The 19175-nt window shown below is 46.7% G+C and overlaps 1 protein-coding gene across 1 annotated transcript in view; it reads left to right on the top strand.

Annotated features, from left to right (window-relative positions):
• The window catches only part of LOC119456207 (methanethiol oxidase), a 51600-nt gene that overhangs the window by 27873 nt on the left and 4552 nt on the right, over positions 1-19175 (top strand). The window contains exons 8-10 of the mRNA XM_037717836.2: positions 3038-3159; positions 4510-4575; positions 15287-15432. Of these exons, the coding sequence (XP_037573764.1) occupies positions 3038-3159; positions 4510-4575; positions 15287-15432 (334 nt within the window). The remainder of the gene's footprint in view (positions 1-3037; positions 3160-4509; positions 4576-15286; positions 15433-19175) is intronic.

The raw sequence follows: 19175 nt of genomic DNA, 5'->3' as shown, positions 1-19175 counted from the left end.
CACAGGACGAACATCTTTTCTTTTTCGTGGTTGAGTCTTTCTTAGGGCAGTTCGTTTTCACTTAGAATGTTGAATGTATGCTCATTACTCGTCTACTTCTGAATGTTGTCTCAAGTTTGCAGACTTCGGAAACTTCCGCATGTTTATCCTGATTTTCGACGCCTAATGGGAACGGTGGCATCTGGACACAGCACCAGCTGCTTCTATCATTCCTTACTTTAATGGAGAGGCAAGTACATAAGCGACCAGAAAAAAAAAAAAAGCTGCTGAATTCACATAGGTGCTGAGAAAGCTGTTGGGGAAACCGTGCTCTCGCCATAACGATGCCGAGGGCACTCCTAATAGTCCTCTATGAGAAACGCGAATGTACACCGCCCGAAAGGTTCCAGAGATCTAAAAAAAAAGATACTGGCCTAAGCCGAGGCACTCTCCATTATCTGGTCTGTTTAGTTGAAGCGGCGCATTTCCCTGGTCACCGTCGACGCCTTTCTACTGCTGCCTTTTGTTACTGTCATGTTTCTCCTCATTCTCGTCCTCTACTGCTGTTTCCGGCAGTCATTTGGCGGTGAAGTAATAAGCCTGCTATTTTCTCACTCTTCCGTTGGCGAAGTTGGTATATATATTTTTTCTTTCGACGTTCACACCGGGCTTTCTCTCCACGTAAATCGATAAATTAAGCAAGCCCGCGCCATACGCAACTCGTAGCTTCATTCTGTAGTCTAGGCACATGGAACATGGTGCGGTTCATTGGAGCATCGAAACATCACTTCTGATGACAATGCACCTGGCACAAAGCTTCCCGAAACCAAGATATTTTTCACGCAGTCAAAAATGCTTATAGGGAATGTCTTCCGAATATTCAGCTCTCTTTGAGCGACGGTTCCATCCTCGCCTATCGCCACGAGAAAACTGATTCGAATGGCCTTTAGGGACCGTAATTTTGACGAAATGCCCGGTTGTAAGGAAGCAGATTGTTTAGCTGAACAGTAAATGCCCCGTTTCGCGAAGGAGCGTTTATTAATAAAATTTCTGCCTACAGCACGAAATGCGAGCGCCAGCAGATAACTCAAACATAGAAGCTACAGTGACGTCGTCGTTGGGTTGTGCACCCAAAATGATGCCAGAAAAATGGAACGATGTGCTTATCAGATCCTACCGCGGCCATTTGTCACAAGCGTGTCCGAGTTTTTCAGCTCTTCAAGCTAGTTTGTGTAAATCCCAGCGGCCAGAAACTCTCCCCATTACAAAAAGTTTGATACACGCCGCGATGGCTCAGAGTGGCTATGTTCGATTCCCCGCCGCAGGGGTCGCCTGTCGATAGGGACGCAATACAAAAAATGCGCCTGCACTGAATATCGGGTATAGGTGTTAAAATAAATCGTGTATAGGTGAAAACTTGTCCGTATAGCCCCTGTGTTCTTTGGAGGCGTTAAAATTTAATCAATCGTGCGACCAATCGAACTGAGCGCAGAATTTCTTCGATTCATGATAACAAGTTTGCTAACGAAGTAAGAAGGCGACATTTTGCGATGTCTCCAGGATGTGCGTTTGCGGAGACATTCACGTCCACCATAACACGATTCAGACCCATTGGACATTTTCAGTTTTGGGCGAAATTTAGGAAGGTTGGGCCAGCTGGTGCTGCATAATTTGTTTCCCCAGCGTAGTCATGGGCAACTTCCTATTCTATTACCGTGTCCAGAGCACTGGGAAAACATCGACTAGGCGAAATGCAGGGGATAAGTTCTTTTCTTTATATAGGATACTGATGTTCCCGCTATCGTCCATTTCGGATGGCGAATTTCATATTTAGTCACGAGGGTCGTAGTCATTCCGAATAGGATGCTACCGTTGGCACTGTTCATAAAGATTATACGGGGATACAACCGATGAATGCAGCTGAACTAGGAAGTTGGGCCAGAACAGTCTAAATTTTTTACGTCAATATTTTCGATAGAGTACAATCAACGAAAGTGGAGCAAGGAATCGGCACATTCCAGTCATATCTAGCAATGCGAGCAACAATGGGACTTGAATCAACTGCGGCGAACAGTCTTTATATTCTGCAGTGATAGGTGCCAGTGCAAGGTATTGCAAACGTATACGATGAAAGAGCGCCGCTGCCTCCTATCACGATATGCTAATAAGAGGTTGCCGACGATCGCAGAGAGGCTAGAGCAGCTGTCCAGCGCCGATAGCACGAGCCGGACGCGAGCGCCTTGATATGCAAATTCCAAATTTGGCCGCCGTCGCTGGACCAGGGCGGAGCGATTTTTAATACTCCCGGTAGACAGAGCAGCTGCTTCGTGCTGATGTCGACAAATGGGCGTTTCGCAGCGCGCCTGGCTTCGCCTATTTTATTCCATGTTTTTGGCGGAGCGCTGCGTCGATGGCTGAAACTGAGTTAAGTCTTTCGAAGTAATCGGAAACAAGGGCCTTTCGTTTCACCGACAAACGAAAGTGGGAAGGAGCGAAATTTTGATTGGAATTGCGAATCGATGAAGCCGACAAAATGAAAGGTTTGGGACTGCTTGACTGCTTACGCGTAAGTTTAGCAACAACCTGACGACTCTGGCTTTTACACTTTTCGTCTTTCGTCCAAATTCGCACTCGATTAGTCTTTCTGTAGTTGCAGTGATCTTACCATACCAAACGCAGAACTACCACTTACAACTTTGAACCATCTGCTGCACTCAAAATTGCAAGCTGAAGCTGCGAGCTTACTGGTCAGCGTACACCGCGTGTACGTGCGCATAAGTGCAGCATAATGGCGCGAACAGTGCACTATTAATTTAGGAAATTCATATTTTCTCCCAGTTATTAGACAAATGTCCCAGTCTCGTGTTTTCTTACCCTAGTGGCGCAAACCGCGGCAGTTTCTTTTTCTCGGGAGCAAGCACCTCATCTTACACTGCGACAATTCTTGCACTCGGTGCAAAACCTTATCGGTATATACGAAACGAAACAAAGGCTCGGAGTGGTGAATTCGTCTGGAAGTGGTGTATCTGATAGCTGCTTCTGTTACTGGTGCGTGCAGCCGTCATCACGGACATCCTCATATCCCTGGACGACCGCTACCTGTACTTCGTCTGCTGGATTCACGGGGACATCCGCCAGTATGACATCACTGACACCCGCCACCCGAAACTTGTCGGTCAGGTGAGGGCTATATACCCGCATTTTGCTGGACCATCTGCACTCAATCCAGATTTCTTCGTGTATTCAACAACCAAGCGGGTCAACTAAGCGTGTTTAGAAGTGGATAAGCACAGGCTTGCATCGCGAACGTTTCTCACAAAGCAGAAATATTGCGAACTTCTGACTTCTTGATATTTTATTTTTATTCCTTGTATATCATTCCCCCTCACCAACTGCAGGGTAGCCAACCGGGCACATCCTTGGTTCGCATCCGTACCATTCCCTCTTCGTCTCTTTCTCTCTCTCTCTCTCATACACGCAGTGGACACATTTAGAAGTTAAATGCACTTCGCAAAGTACACTCGCAATCGTTTAAGACTTCGTAATCGGCAAACTGAGTCCCTGATCTAGTGGTTAGAGCTTCTATGCTGGGGGACCAGGGTTCGGGCGAAACAGACCATCGGGCATGTTCGTGAATTTTTTTATTTCCAGCGCAGCTAGTGACATCTAGTGTCCCAAGTTGGCTTCAAACGGTCAGAAACAAACCGCTACGCGGGTAGAACCAAAGCAAGCTATTCCTTTAAAATAAAATGCTAGCATAGTTCAACAATGCTTCAGTTCCGCAACGTGGGATGGTTTCAATAGGCTGGATTTGCTGAACAGGTGCATGTAGACTGCCCCATTTGAATACAGTAAGCTTGACCAGGCTGCAAAGAAAGTTATTTCATGGCACCATATAGGTCTCGGCTTTTGCTGACCATTTGCATGCTTGTACAGTCGGAACCACACTTGTCTAAGCGGTCGAGTGACCGGCTACGGATGGTGGCAGCGTCCGTGGCTACTACCTCGCGGTAGCTGCAGGGTTGTAAATGTTTCTCCTATAAGAGCAATGACGTGTCATGCTCGGTCTAATTGCGGCGTCAGTCTGCGCTTTCTTTTTTTCAAATATTGCGGCGAACTCAGCCGATTGAGCAACCTCTAAACAAGTGCGATTTCGGCTGTAGTTCAAGTCATAAGGGGCACTAATCCAAGGCCACTTGTTTCCTCCATCAGTTAAATTTGCATAAGTAAAACTAAACCCAACTACATGTAGTTTTCAGGTATTCACTCTTGTGTGTTACCTTTTTTCTTGAAGCCCCGAAGTTCTTGTTGCGTTCTCATGTCGAACCTATTTTCCGGAAAACGAGCGATTTCTTTAGTTCTCGTCTGCTTTTCTTGTGTGAATGAAGAAAATTTAGCTGCATATGTATCGCGCATTCTACCTAAGCCAGGACAACATGAATATCGCATAATTCAAGGCGGATGTACGAAAAGCAACCGCGAAGAATAAAAAAAAAAAAAAACCCTGATGGAATCGCTGTTCTTGCCCAGGTTTTCACTGGTGGATGCATCTACAGAGGCGGTCCAGTGACTGTGCTTCACGACGAGGAACTCAAGGTAAGTCCTTTAATCGCTGAGCGATAACTTTGCATTGATATCACGGCTGGCAAGGCTTAGAGTTCCTGATCATTACGGATCACCGAATACAGCGGTCTGAAGGAAATGTATAAACGTATATCGGAAGGGCTAACTGTGACATTCGGTGAAGATCGCACAACAGGATTAGTGAACGTAATTGCCATAACCGCACGAGACCATTCAAAGCTAGAGTACACGTACGGTCATGACCAGACTGTACCCCAATGCACGCGCGCCGAATTGAATCAACGCACCGAACTGGCGCGGCGGCACTTAGTGTCGACTAGCGTCGATACCCGCGCTAGCTTGTGCATGCCATACTACCTGCTGGCATGACGGTTCGCTCTTTCCGATGCATCGAGCTATATTTGCACGTGTTCTCCGCGAGATGCCGCTTTTCGCCAAGTATGGCTTAGCGTTGGCAGTGTTACTTCATCGCTGGCGCTTCAAGTGAAACCAAAATAACTTGTTCTTGGGCAAGTTGGCGCTTAGACTTTTCAAACATATTGTTCCTGGTGTGAAGTAAAACATGAAACACGGTAAAGACGCGCCAGATACAGATAGTGCTTTTGTTTTCTATCTTTTCCTGTTCCCCTGCTTCATGGTCTACTTTGCGCCAGGAGATATGTTTAGCAAGCAAGTGACACCATTTGTCATGCCCGCTGCCTTGATCACTGCGGATCTGAGCCGGGAAATGGCGCGTGCCGTAATCCTAAAGTCGTAGTAAACAGCACAGTACGTTAAGCATGGCATTCTTTAACGAACTATGCTATTTATTAAAACGTGCGTATATCGTTGAAGGAAGGGCTCGTTGTCGGCGATAATCAGCATAGTTGGTCGCTGTCGAATTGAATGTGATCTCACGCATGCGGGCAGCTATTCAAAGGCGACGCCGTACGTTGCGAAATCGGGCGTTTGAATATTTGCAGAAGTTTCCATTTAAATCGCAATGGACGTGATAACATGTGGAGCGCAATCACAATAGCATTGCGACAGCAGAAACAGGATAATGTACAGTCGCCCACAGAACCTTGCGGCACAGAGCATTAGCCGAAAACCTCAATTCCCGCGAAACCTGAGCGCATAGCATCGCATTTAAACTCTGTATCTTTTTTTTTAGACTGACCGTAACCCATCAAATTACAAGCGGTACGCCTTAATAGATCAGAAATTCTTGTCCTGGAACATGTCTCCTGTAAACTTCTGTGGGGCGCCCACATTTCACTCTCAGCACTATAGGGATACAAGCGAATGCAATACAGAGAGCGCTGTCTTGACAGGTTAATTGATACATTTCACGCGCAGTTAACACAAAATACTAAATCTAGAAAGTTTTCTATTATCCACAAACTTCCTTACGAAGACAAGTAGCGCTTGTCTACGAAGTATAATACACTTAACCGCTTTGAAGAAAATGCATTTTTTTAAAAGCACTACGTTCTTCGCAATCGTAATAAAACACCGAAATCACAACAAAAGGCTTGAACGGGTTTAGTAGTACCGCTGCTCGTGCTTTCCAATTAATCCTTCCGAAGCTTAGCAACAAAATCGGGTGCAACAACGAAGGGCCGAGCAAGTTTACCGAGCGCCCCATCGTAAACGTCCCAGCCTCTTAGCGCGTTGCAAAAACAGCGCGAGGGCTTATTGGGTCGATGCATCGCGCAGTAAATATCCGGGGACGTTCGTTACCGCTTCATTATGGGCAGACCAATTCGCGGGAGCGTTGTAGGCTCCCCTAATTGAAGTCATTCATCCAGTGGGCGAGCGGCCGTCCGAGTAAAGTATTGACATTATAAGTGTTTTCGTAAAGCTTCAGGAAAATGGCGTATGCATACTATCGAGATAAAACGGATATCTCGGCGCAGCCGGGAACCAACAGCCGCGTGACAGCGCGCATGGCTTATAATGACACGAACTTGACGAATCGGAGCCTTGTACAGTTTCGCAAACTCGCTGGTAAGCCACTCGAAACTCAGTCGCTTTTACCAACCTATTAATGTGAGTTCGAGTTAGTGTTTGAGAAGCAGTGGACGCGAGTATGACTGTATTAGTTGCAGAGTTTGAGCGTGTGAATCTGAGGGAATTCAATTCTAAATCGTATTTTAGACTATGGGACTACTTCTCGCAAGTTGTTCAGAACTCAGTTAAGACTTCATGAATCCTAGTGAGCCCCAGTGATTGCGATTAGGCGTCAATGTGAGCCTGAAACTTATGAATACTTAGATGAACACAATTTATCTAATGCACTCTAATGCACATAACTCTAAATGACAGACCGCGGGAAAAACGCTGATTGCGACCGCTACAATGTGCCAGAGACGCTATTGCAAATGTTTTGTCTGCCCGACATGCAAAAAGCGGCGAAAAAAACCTCTCTAAAAAACTTAGACGCCAGGCAATTCTAAGATTGCTTTATTTTGGGTCCTTGACCCCGCCCGAGATTTTAGTACGGGTCATACAATTTTTACACGACACATGACTAGCTCCGAGACTCGGAAAATAAATATTGTAAGCATTTATGCGCACTTTATCTTTCCTTGGAATAAAGCGTCTCGACCGTGGTACGTCAGTATACTCGGTTCAAAGCCCTGGTTAGCGACATAGTCTGATTCGAGTCCGAGTGGAACCGTGATCCCACTAGTCCGAGAGGATGCAAGCTTGTCATTTCGAGAGCCTGTGAGCCAATCAGTTGGAACCCTTGATACTGTGGGTCTGAGCTCGCGGTTTTGCGAGTTCTAGTGATCCCACGTATATAGTACGAGCCCGTGCGTAGGAATAAGCCTGTAATTGGGCTTATTTTAGTGAATGTGAGAAATCTTTCAGCTACAAACGATGGTTTGAGTGAGTCTATTTCGCCGACTATGACGTGCGACACAATGCGGCTACTAGTGAGGCTCGTATACCAAGTATGTGTTTAAACGCACGTGCAAATTGTTTCATTGTGCTTGACGGTGGAATCGGTGAGGCTCAACATGCAAATGGACACGAGGTTGCTATTTAGGTTTACGACTCGCGATTAATCAACTATTCTTGGCACTGATCTCGTTCATATCCCAACAGTGGGATGAGGCTAGCCATACGCGGCCACAAATGAAAGCATGGTCGTCAGACAAAGGATCCGCATAAGGTGTTACAAACTAGGATCTCAATGTTCACATGACAATGCTGCTACTCTACCATTTATTGCTTTGTTGTGCAAATTCCGTGCGGCATCATTGACATGCGCATTCATTACGAAGACTCGCGTATGCAGCATACGGAAACAGGTGCGTTGTTTACTCGCACCCAACTGGTATTTTAGTATAGCCAGCTCGTGTTTGCGGCTCATTTGCATGCCACGTGCCGCCTCGCGCTTGCGGGTTTGTGCGTAGAAGCTACTTAGTTTTTTTTTTCAATGCCCAGTCTCTCACCTCGCCATTGAGATAAGATGCGCTGTTTGACTATGTACAGTCCCATCACGGCTCTGCAGGTAAGTTGAGGCCGATAGTCACACCGTAATGGCCACTCATTGATGCATGCACAGATGCTGACCGAGTTCATTTGCTTGACTGAAACATCGCATTGTTACAGCCCCGGTTACGGAGAACACGCCGACGGCCTGTTTTGGCAAAACGAAAGCGCTGATGAAGCGTCGCCATCCGCGAAATTGAACCTGGCAGTCTTGCATATCCGTGTGGTTGAGCATATATAGCTGAGCGCACTCTCTACCCCAGCAGCTGCCGCCGCCAGCCGTCGCCCGCATACATACACCAGAGCTTGAAGTCTTTACCAGAGCTGGCTGCTCGGGTGTTTTATGCGCCAGTGAGCATGTATGTACGTGAGCAGCATAATACGGTTCGATGTGAAGTCCCTATATAAGAAAAGTACCGCCATCCTTTGATAAACGCCGCTTCTCTCTCTCCTGCATCTCCGATTGGACGACAATAGCGCGCGCTTTTCACTTTATATTCTTTTTTCCGCCTCAGAGCCATGTTGAAAGTCCTCTGCGCAGCCGCAGTCGGCGGCGGCGGCGCGCGCCTGGCCTGAAAGCTTCAACGTGGACTTTCTAGGTGCGCCACCGTCGACTTGGCTTTCGCAAGCAAAAAGTAAAGAAAAAAGCAAGCGCTTTAGGAGAGGAGGCGGCGGAGGAAAGAGTAGATGGCGGTACTTTTCTTATATAGGGACTTTAGTTCGATGCGCTGGTTCATCGCATCACGGCATATGTGTGCGAGCCGTGACGTTATCAAGTCGCATGACTTAAACGACGCTCCATGCCCTCTTAGGGTAGAATAGTAAAATTACAATAAGTTCTTGTTCCTTTCATTGATGTTACTGCACAAAACTGGCATGCTCGATGCTTCGCACGAGACCACGACTAGACGACGTTACGGCCGTCTGAGCAAGCACCGTTGCTTCTTCGGAGCGGGAGCCTTTCGTCAATTTAGGCCGTGCTTTGCCGTGCTGCGGCCCGAAGCACGGAAAGTACCTCGTGAAGAAATGAAAACACAAAACAGATGCATTGAAAAAACAATAGAAAACGCATGAATTGCAGAGGCGCATAACGACAGGTTATAGGCTACTTCTCGCGTGTTTTATGTAACCCAGGGTTACATAAAGTTTTCATATCCCCGTTTCTCTATTTTCCTTGCCATATCTCGCGCTGTCGACAAATTAAGATCAGAGATACATGGATATGTCGTATCCATAGCAACCCATTATTACACTGGTGCCTACGTTTCACAATTTCCGGGCTACGTTTCTTTTCACCGGTCGCGAGAAATCGAGCGTCATAGGCGCATGGACCACGATCGACTCTATGCGGTATTTTCAGTTATCCTAGCTAAAACACCTAGCCACCAGGGTAACGTAGATATAGACTTCGCTAGTCATAGCGGTAGTCTAAGAGGCTAATTGCTATGGCGTTCTGCTGCTAATCCCGGTTGTGGCTGTTATATCCGGATATGGTGGCCGCATTCATCGCTCCACCGCGTCAAAAAAAAAAAAAAAAAAAAAAAAGAAACGCTAACCTGAAGTTCAGTGATGTGGAAAGTTGGGCGAGTTGGTGACCAATCGTACACCGTGTGGGTGGAGCAGCGCACTGAACAGGACAAAGCGGAGAGAACGCAAGGAAACGTGACATTCAGCCGCACTCGCAGCAAATTTATTCCAGAACAAAAACTGGATGAATGGATGCTATGAGCGTCCCCTTGAAACGGCGTAGTGGGTTGCGCCACCAAGTTATTTTGTCTAATTTCCTACCTTTATTTTTGAGAAACGCACAAATACAAAGAATTCCAAGCATCAACCTCTTTAAACCATTGCTGGGAAATCTGCTTCTGTACGTCTCCGTTGTTTGTGGTCTCCCTACCTTTCTGCCACCACACCTCCAACCGCCTCTTGCTAATCTCTGTAGCAGACATGTTTACTTTGCCCCTGCTATCCCTCAACCCAAGGGCTTCAAGGAGGTCGGAGGAGCCTAGACCTGCAGCCGGGTAGATCTCTTCCCATTCTAATAAAACCTTATCACAGCAAGCACATGCGTCTTCGTCCTTCGTGTACCTCGCTTTATAACTACGCGTTCTAAAGCATCCTGATCTCGCTTCGAAAAGTAAGGAGCTTCCCTTTGAGTTATCATAAATTGTTTCTTTCCTGATCTCGCTTTTTTTCCTTTGAGGTACTTAGTCATAGCAGGTTTATTTTCCATTGCCGCCACCCATAACCTTGCCTCAGCCTCTCCTCACTTTGCGTTTGACGTTCTTTGTTGCCGTGTTGCTGGCCATACGGGTCACATATTTGCTGGTAAACTTCCTAGTTCTGTTCCTCCACTGTGAGCCATTGTTTTGCCTGTACAAATACCTGAACACTCTTGCATCCCATCTACGTTCTTCTATTTTGCTCAATCGTTCTTCAAAATCAATTTTGCTCATAGCCTCCCTTACGTCAAAATTTGTCCAGCCCATATCACCCTGCACAGCTTCATTCGTAGTCTTCCCGTGGGCGCTCAACGCGAGGCGTCCCACTGACGTTTGGTTGCCATCGAGTCCTGATTGCACCCCTGACTTCGAGCAAACAACCGCATTTCCAAATGTAAGCCCTGAAACCATATCACCTTTCCACATACCCCGGAGCACCTCGTACCTATTGTATCCCCATAGCGCTGTGTTTCATTATGGCCGCATGTCTCTTCCCTTATGCTATTTTTTCCTGCGTCTCCAGACATCTCTCGCCTTCGTTTATCCATATACCAAGGTATTTGTATTCTTTTACCCGAGGTATTTCCTGGCCCTGTATCAACACTGTCCGTTTCCTGTTTTCATTGAATACGATAAAACCTGATTTTTTAACGCTAAATTTTAATGCTAAGTTCTCGGTCTTCTCCACAGATATCAGCCAGACGTTGCATATCCATTTGCTTGTTAGCAAGAAAAACAATGCCGTCCGCATAAAATAAATCTGGAAGCTGCTGCCGAACTATTGTTCCGGCTTGTTTGTATGAGAGGTTAAACCCGATATTGATTCCTTCTAGCGCCCTTTCTATCCTTACCACGTACATCATAAACAGCAGCGTGGACAAAGGGCAACCCTGTCTCAGTACCTTGCTGATGTCGGCTTTATCCTCGCTCGTCATCCCTTATTATTCAACGCAAACGGTATTTTCTCGGTAAATCTCCCTCAATAGCTGCACATCTACCTACCCGCGCACTCTCGGGCGTCAGAGACAAAACAAGATTAAAAGCAAGTACGAGTCGCGTTAGTACGAACGCTAGTACGAGCCGCTTTAAGCTTCCCGCTCTTTAGTCGGCATTGAGCTATCAAACTCATCCTGGCATATATGATACGTAAGGCTTTGTAGGGTTCAATTTGTATTCGCTGACATAATTCCCTTCTCTTTCCTGTCCTGCTATATCCTCTTCCATCCAGTGTGGAGCATCACACAGGCCAGTCACACCCTCTTCGGGCCCATATCTGCGCCCTGATTTCCCCATTTCCCTATTAAAATATGCAGAACCGTTAATGGACAGGTGATTGAAGGCGCTGTTCACCGGGATACTTATGCGGAACAAAGAAAAAGAACCCTGTACAATCAGTTTCACGATCTCCTGCATGCGGTGTAGCAGCGAAATCTGCGTGCTTCATGACTAATTAGGCTGACGCAGCCCAAAGGCTTGTCTCTCTTCCGCTGCTATCCTTCCGTGCGCTGCACTGGCTGAACGGGAGGATCACCGATGGATTAGCGGCACGTAATGAGTGAGCTTTTCTTTATTTTTGAGAAATGCAGCGGGGTTTTCTCTTGCCGGTCGGTTGACGGCGTGCGCAGCTTTCGCTGCAGTCCACTGGGTTGGTGCGACGTGTAGTCGTATTTCTTTAATGAAGCTGATGGGAGACGGGAAAAAAATGTGCCGTCGACAGGCCAGCTAATACACAAACGTAAAAAATAAATCTAGCGATTAATTAATGTAACGAAAAAGAATTCAGAATGCAAAAACGCCGTTGAGCGATACGGAGCCACGCTGACAACCTTCTGCCAAGACTCAAGATGGGGACGTCCCGATCGCATTCAGTCAGTATGCAGTTGGCGGAAGCACGGCAACATAGTTAGAGGGCAGGGCTATGCGAAAATAAGATCTGGTGTGGAGAAACAGGGCTGGGAGAGGCGAGAGCGCAGCGGTTTTAGCGCTCACGTTGTCTGTTTGCTGAATACGTGTTGATGAGTCTCGCCCAGCGTTCGGGGTCTCGCAGACGAGGGCTTTCGCGCTGCTCCCAGTAATTGCCCTGTCAGTGACAGCACCGCGTGAATGCGCTATGACGGAACACGTTCGCCAGTAATCGCGCCCTGTAGAGTGTGGCATGAGCGGCAAGGTATGAGCGGCGCGAACGTAGTTTGGAGTTTGTGCCGTTTGTAGGCAGGTGTATGGCGATCGTGTAGCCTGGGATGAGATTTTACGAATTTTTTTTTCGTTACCGAGCTTAAAGAAATTGATCAATTTGATCGACAGTTTTTCAACATGTTTTGATCCATTTATGTTGTAATTCTTATACTAGCAACATCACGCACCGTCTGAAATGGCGACTGAACGTGAACTGTTTGTCGGAATTGACCAATTTTGGCCGATTAGGGAGTATGGAAAATGAAACTACGACTGGAAGTATCTTCGAAGCTAGCCTTCAGTGCTCCCTGCACTTCCTCAATAAAACGACCCAAATCTGCGCTTTGGTCGACTCGGCAACATTCTTTAAATGACAGCAGCAGTCAAGACACAGAAGCTTCTCTCAGGTTGTCTAATTTTCCGATCTGATGTCTAGCCTGTTTTAACGATGTCTCAAAAATATGGTGGATGCTCATGTGTGGGCGTTATTTTGATAAGTGTGTTCGACTAATATCAAGTGTAACGTTATTTTAGGGGCGAAGCTCCTTATAGCGGCACCCGTTCGTCCCCGTCGTAGTCGTCGTAGTGGTAGTGTGTAACCAGTCTGAGAAAAATGAGAAAAAAAATTCCGATGTTGTGTCCGTAGCGCGGAATCGAACCAGGGACCCCTCGCTTCCGAGCGCGCGGCGTTAGCCCACTACGCCACGAACCGGACATGGACACACGCACCACGATGGCAATAAATACCCAACATTAAGGAAAGGCCGCGTTTCTAGCGCGTTTCTAACGCGTTTGTGCTAGCGCGTTACGGCCCGTGTAAGAAGCTGGTGTAAGACGCTGTGGCCTCTCCGCCTTACCTTCAACGCGTTTCGAACGCGCTGCCCAAAGCGGTGGCAAGTCAAGTTCAAGTCGAGGAGCGTTTATGAATACGGGGGGTACTCTCTCAGCAGTCATGTGATGGCGTCGGCAAACGCGGTGCACGTTCCGGCATGTGTAAATGGCTGCGTAAGACGCTGTGGCCGCTCCCCCTTACTAGAGAGTACTGCACGTTTCTAACGCGTTTGTGCTAGCGTCCCCTTAAGCGGGAGATCCGATGATTCCCTCCGGAGATTCGCCCACTCATCATCATTCACCCCGTGGATATGCTGTGAATTTTTTCTACTTGTGTTACTTTTGCCCATCAGCGTTTCGACAGCGCATGTACAAATTATTGTTCCCGTCGGGTGGTGTTTTCACTAACACATGGGCACAATTATGTATCACAGGATAGGTTGCGACTTCTGTCTTGAAATAGTATGTTAAAACTTAACAGAAGCATAAATGAGCACATTTCTAGCAGTGACGAAACGGTTACGAGTGCACTTGTGTAGGCTAACGTGACAAAATGACAAAACTGGTTTTCTATAACTGTTTGTCGGTTGCTGCTGTCAGCGCGAATGCTGGGTCATGTATCGATGGCGTCCGCAGTTCATCCGATTGCTAGTTTTTGCTGACCATCCTTCACACCTTCGCCAATGCACAAGTGAGACCTGGCGATGTATTACAGGATCTACTTGCACATGCCAATAGACATGTATATATATGTATATATATGTATGTATATGTATGTATATGTATGTATATGTATAGCAGCGGACACATGTTTATTAGTTTCCGCTCAGTGAAATATAAAGTGGCAGAATAGATATCCTTAAGGCGCACAAAAGAAACGACACAATTCTAAGCAGGGGAAACCTAATAGTACCCGATAGTGGCAATTCCTTACAACTTTTGGACAACGTAAAACCAAATTTATATTTTATTTCGCTACGTGTTCAGATCATTAGAGGAGCTTTCATTGCCCGCGGTAGACACCACGATACCTTGAGTTTGTGCAATGCTACGATATGACTCCCCTGTTCTCTCCGTTACCTGGTTAATTTAAATATTTCAAAGGCCTACTGGCCTGAATAATCAGCTTTGAGAACTTGCTTGTGCACCCATGGGTTCAGGGAACCACCTTTCTATCCCTTCCTCCTCTTTCCCTGTGCAGGGTAGAAGAGCGGATGTTTTTCCAGTTTGCCTCCTGGGCACTGTTCCGCGCTTTGGCTCAAAACGACAACATGGCATAATTCGTCAATCAGAGGCTGTAGCAGCCCTGCTGAACTAACGAAACGGCAACCTGGGGTCTAGAATAGCACCCCGGGTTGCGCGTTATATCTCCATCTCTATCTAGCCTGCTGTTCGGCAAAACCGGCATTTACGTAGCTTTAAAAGTGCTGCCGGCGATTGCTAAGCCTCGGCATCATATGAAAACATTTAACTGCGCGTGCGTCGGCCGCGTGCCTCATTCTTGAGCCGCGAGGGTTCAGTCGGCGTGCATTGTCCTCACTGTGCCCTATCTAATTGCAACATGGTGCGAAATATGGCGCGCTTTCTACTTGTGTGTCCATCTTCTGAAGACCAGTGTAGTATGTTCGTGCGGAGACTGGGATCATTATATATGCATTCCCATTTGATCAATTTCGGAGATGCGATCAGTTTCGTGAGATATGGCGCGGCTCGATCGCCACTGAACGCGTCAACGCCTGTGGCCGTGAGCTTCCCTCACAATGCATAGGCATGCATGCGCGCTGCCTCGGCAAAGTACCAGGAAGACTATTACCCGTAGACGCCGACGTGTCCGGTGCCGAGCCATGTGAGACGTCGTGCAAATCGTATCTCCGAAAGCGATCGACTGAGTACGCCACCCCTGTCATTGCCTTTAGCGGCATTGAAACTGTTTTCTTTCCTTGGTGTGAGAACTATGATAGGCGTTGGTCAACAAGCGTTCTGGCTCCGATACACCTGTTATCACCCGACAGGAACAGCCCGAGCGGTGCGTGATCAAGGGCAAGGCTGTCCGAGGTGCCGCCCAGATGCTGCAACTCAGCTTGGACGGCAAGAGACTGTACGCCACAACGTCGCTGTACAGCGCCTGGGACAAGCAGTTCTACCCGGAGCTATACGAGTAAGACTGGCTATGAATCGCTGCGCTTTTTCTGTGGCTTTATGGTGGAGCAAATTACTTTATTTTGTTGCGAAATCATTGGCATCGCTTTTAGTATTGCTTGCACCTGTTATACATATCTGGCTTGAGCTACGCGCAGAGATAGCCGGAAGACGAAGTTTCTGGACGAAGATGACCACTTCCTGTGGTTTAAAGGGGGCTTAGATGCTGCTGCATGTTTTTAAGTTGAAACTCTCTACCCCGCTATTAGATTTTCCTGATGCATTATAATATGCTTTCACTGGCCTCTCTAGCAGACATGCTTGCAACTGATTGAATTGTAAGTATACGCCCTTACACATCAGTGTAAATGTAGGAGACCTTTGGAATAAATTGCACAGCTTCTTTAGGTGCTTGCAACTTTGAGCCGCAATGAAGTCTCCTAAATGGTATGAGCAGCTGCGAGTTTCCAGAATGCCCTCTTTGATTCATAAACTAATTAGCCAGATACTTTTTTTTCTTAGCGTTGCAGCCATAAAAAGCCTTCCAACATAAGCTTGCCCGGATGTATCGAATAGTGCACACTCTGCACCAAGGTCTGGATATTGTGAAGCTGAGTTCTGAGCAGCAAAATGTGCGTCGAACCTGATGTAAAAAATACAAAAAACATTAAGGTATTGTCGTGATTTGTGTTTAGAAAGCGTCGTGTAGTAACCTGTACGTGCATATAGTTAGCCAAAAGTTTGAACGCCACTCCGTGCGTTAGCGAAGGTGCATCCTGTCTGTGGACTATAGAGCCCCCGCGGAAATATTGCATGTCGTAAATGCTGACCTCGTGCTCCTTGCTGCTGTCGCGTGAACGTATCTTTGACTTAGCTTAGAAATCGGGTGAAACATGTGGACACGTTTAAAGACACTTTGCATTAAGTTCACGCTATCCTTCTGAAACGCAACTAATGAGTGGCAGGACCTTCTCGCAATGAGGTGACGAGGAATCGAACGTGCTTTTGTCGGTTAATTTTGGGCGACGAGTCCCGAGACCACTGCAGCGCCTGCTGTTGCTGCGGTATACAAATGGGTAGCCCACGCCGAGATCCTCCGTTTTCTGCGCTTATCGCCCAATACAAAACCCAGCCTTAATATGACCTTCTGACCGCCAGGTGATTGTTTTGGATTTGCGTTGCTATTTTTTTTCGCCTTGCATTGGCTGTGCCACGACGTGTCGCTTTGCCAGGTATAACGGGGCCTCGTCATCACTTATCCGTGCTGAAAATTAATCGCACTGCAGCGTGGTGGACAATGGGTCACCAAACATTTGGCAGAGAAATTTCACGAGTTGCATAAGTTATTGCGTGACTTCATAGCATAAACTGCTATCCAGTTTGGATAAAAATGAAACGGGTATCTCCGGAGGCACTTTCGTCAACTAGCCTAATACGTTTCTTCAACGCTCAAATCTCTCGTATCTTGAGCTGTGAGCCTTTTCCGGGCCTTTACAAAGCCATTTTTATCTCTGGGCACGTACTCATCACCATGGTTTATATCATGGCGCGCCGAACTATTTGCGGAAAGCAGTGCTTGCCTCCGCACCAGTTTTCCCGATTTCTGACGCCGCCCGTTGCGTATGTGTAAGTGAAATCCTGTGGTGACTGTGAAAAAAAAAAGAAACTTAAAAAAAAAAAACTTTATTCCGGGCTTTAATCAAGCACCGTTTGAACCTAGCAAGTTTTGCTTAAGGGTGAAGCAAAAATACAGCCCTATGTCACATTTGCGATGCATTAGTTACCGTCGCGGGATTCCCGCGACGCCATCGCGACTAAATGGCCTTTCATGTGGGTGTAACCTTAACCGGCGTCATAAAACACATTTTAGGCCTATAATAGCGTGGTCACCGCGTGACATGCAGCTACATGTAGCGTAGCTCAAAATTGAATATATATTTTCTTCGGTTGCCGTTTATAGCTTCTCGGTATCGCTAACATCCCCAGGAAAGCCGCTCGCAAAAATACTTTTGGCAGAATTTGAAGGAACGAGGACAGAAAAAAAGACGGGACAGCTCCAAAAAAAAAAATATTGCACGTCTTTTGTTCGTTGAGCGCTAAAACACATATGTTATGCAGTGAACCTGTAATCATTTCACTTCGTAGCGAACCTGTACTCAACTATGCTTTGTAAATTATGCTACGGAATGGCCCACAGACGTAGTACAGGAGGCCGTCTAAGAATCTCACCCCCACCCCCCTTGCCGAAACTATTCACCTAAAGGAGCACAAAAGTGAGAATGTTCTCTTTCAATGAATTCAGTAAAAATGTGCCCATTTTAACAACGAAGCTGTTTAAGCTGGCCGTAATTTGTGGTGCGTATCAAGAAACTACCAAGAAAGAAAATAAAATAACTTTCCTGCAGAGGCATGATTCGAACCCGCGTACTCCCGGTCCCAAAGCGAGCGTCGTAACCACTAGGCTATACAGCCACTTTTTTTTTGTTTTTCATGGTACTTATTACGAATATAAAACGTACATGCGTAAGATATTTTCATAGCGGCGAAAACAATCTTAGCCGCGTCTACATGCACAAAAAAAAAAAAAACGCTTCACAGCACAATTATTACAGTAAGTAGTTCTCTTTTTCAAAGAGGCAAACGGATGCACTGCATCAACAATAGATACCAGTCTGGTTGGGAGTCTCTGAGCATAAGTATTTCAGTTGTGAAATCATCCGAATGAAATGTGACTTCGAGGATACAATTGGTTCTGCATTCCGGTCTAGCATGCAGAGTTTTCCATAAACTCTGCAACGCCATAAGTAGGAGCATGTCAAAAGGCACATCTTCACATTTAGGTGGTATCAGATATCGTATCGTATAAGGATTTATATCAAGATCCCTTTTTATTCCTTTGGAGAACGTCCCAAAACAATATGGCGTCCTTGCAATCAATAAAGCGGTGTTCTATAGTTTCCGGTACATTACAGAGACGACAGTTAATCGAAGATACAAAGATGCCTTTCCTATTTAACCAGGTTTTAACAGGAGGCGTTTCAGTGCGCACTTTGAAGAAGAATGTTTTGGTGTGTGGAGGAATAGGCATTTTACAGACCCGTGCAAGGACGTCATCTCCAGGTAAGCCGATGTACAGCGATCGGTATAACAGTCGTAACCACTAGGCTATACAGCCACTCTTTTTTTTTTTTTTAGGCTATACAGCCACGCTTGCAGAAAATACATTTATGTGAACCATATGATTGCGTTCGAGCGTCGTCGTCTTTGTCCACAGCTGGCGCTTTTCGTACGCTCATGCTCTGCGAGGTGAAGAGGTTTTCCGCGCTATGAGAGCGAAAGAGACGCATTCACGGAGCGGGTCTCCTGGAACGCGGTGTCGGCATTGGAACGCGGTGTTGGTGTTGCGAGCTGCGCTATGCAACGCGCAGTGACGGCCGTAAGTCCGAGATGCGCGAAAAGAAATGAGTAATAAGATGAAAAGTTCGCGCGCACTTCCGGAAAATGCCGGGCTATGATCGTCCTAGCTTCGCTGTTTCAAGCGTTGCGCTGCCGAGTGCAAGGTTAAGCGCTTTTCTTTGTTTCCTTAATAACATATACTGTGACGGATCAAGGTTGAACATAGCCTATTCCCACACGTTCTTCCCTCAACCCACCTTCCCATTCGCTTTGTGTGGCTGCGCCGACTCTCAAGCCGCTGCCCACGTCTTTTGGCTTTCGCTACTAGCTTTCCTGATCTCCTGCACAAGCTCAGTCTACTAGAAC

The sequence above is a fragment of the Dermacentor silvarum genome, chromosome 6 (genome assembly GCF_013339745.2).
Source record: "Dermacentor silvarum isolate Dsil-2018 chromosome 6, BIME_Dsil_1.4, whole genome shotgun sequence".
NCBI lineage: Eukaryota > Metazoa > Arthropoda > Arachnida > Ixodida > Ixodidae > Dermacentor > Dermacentor silvarum.
This window is presented reverse-complemented; position numbering and strand designations above follow the sequence as displayed.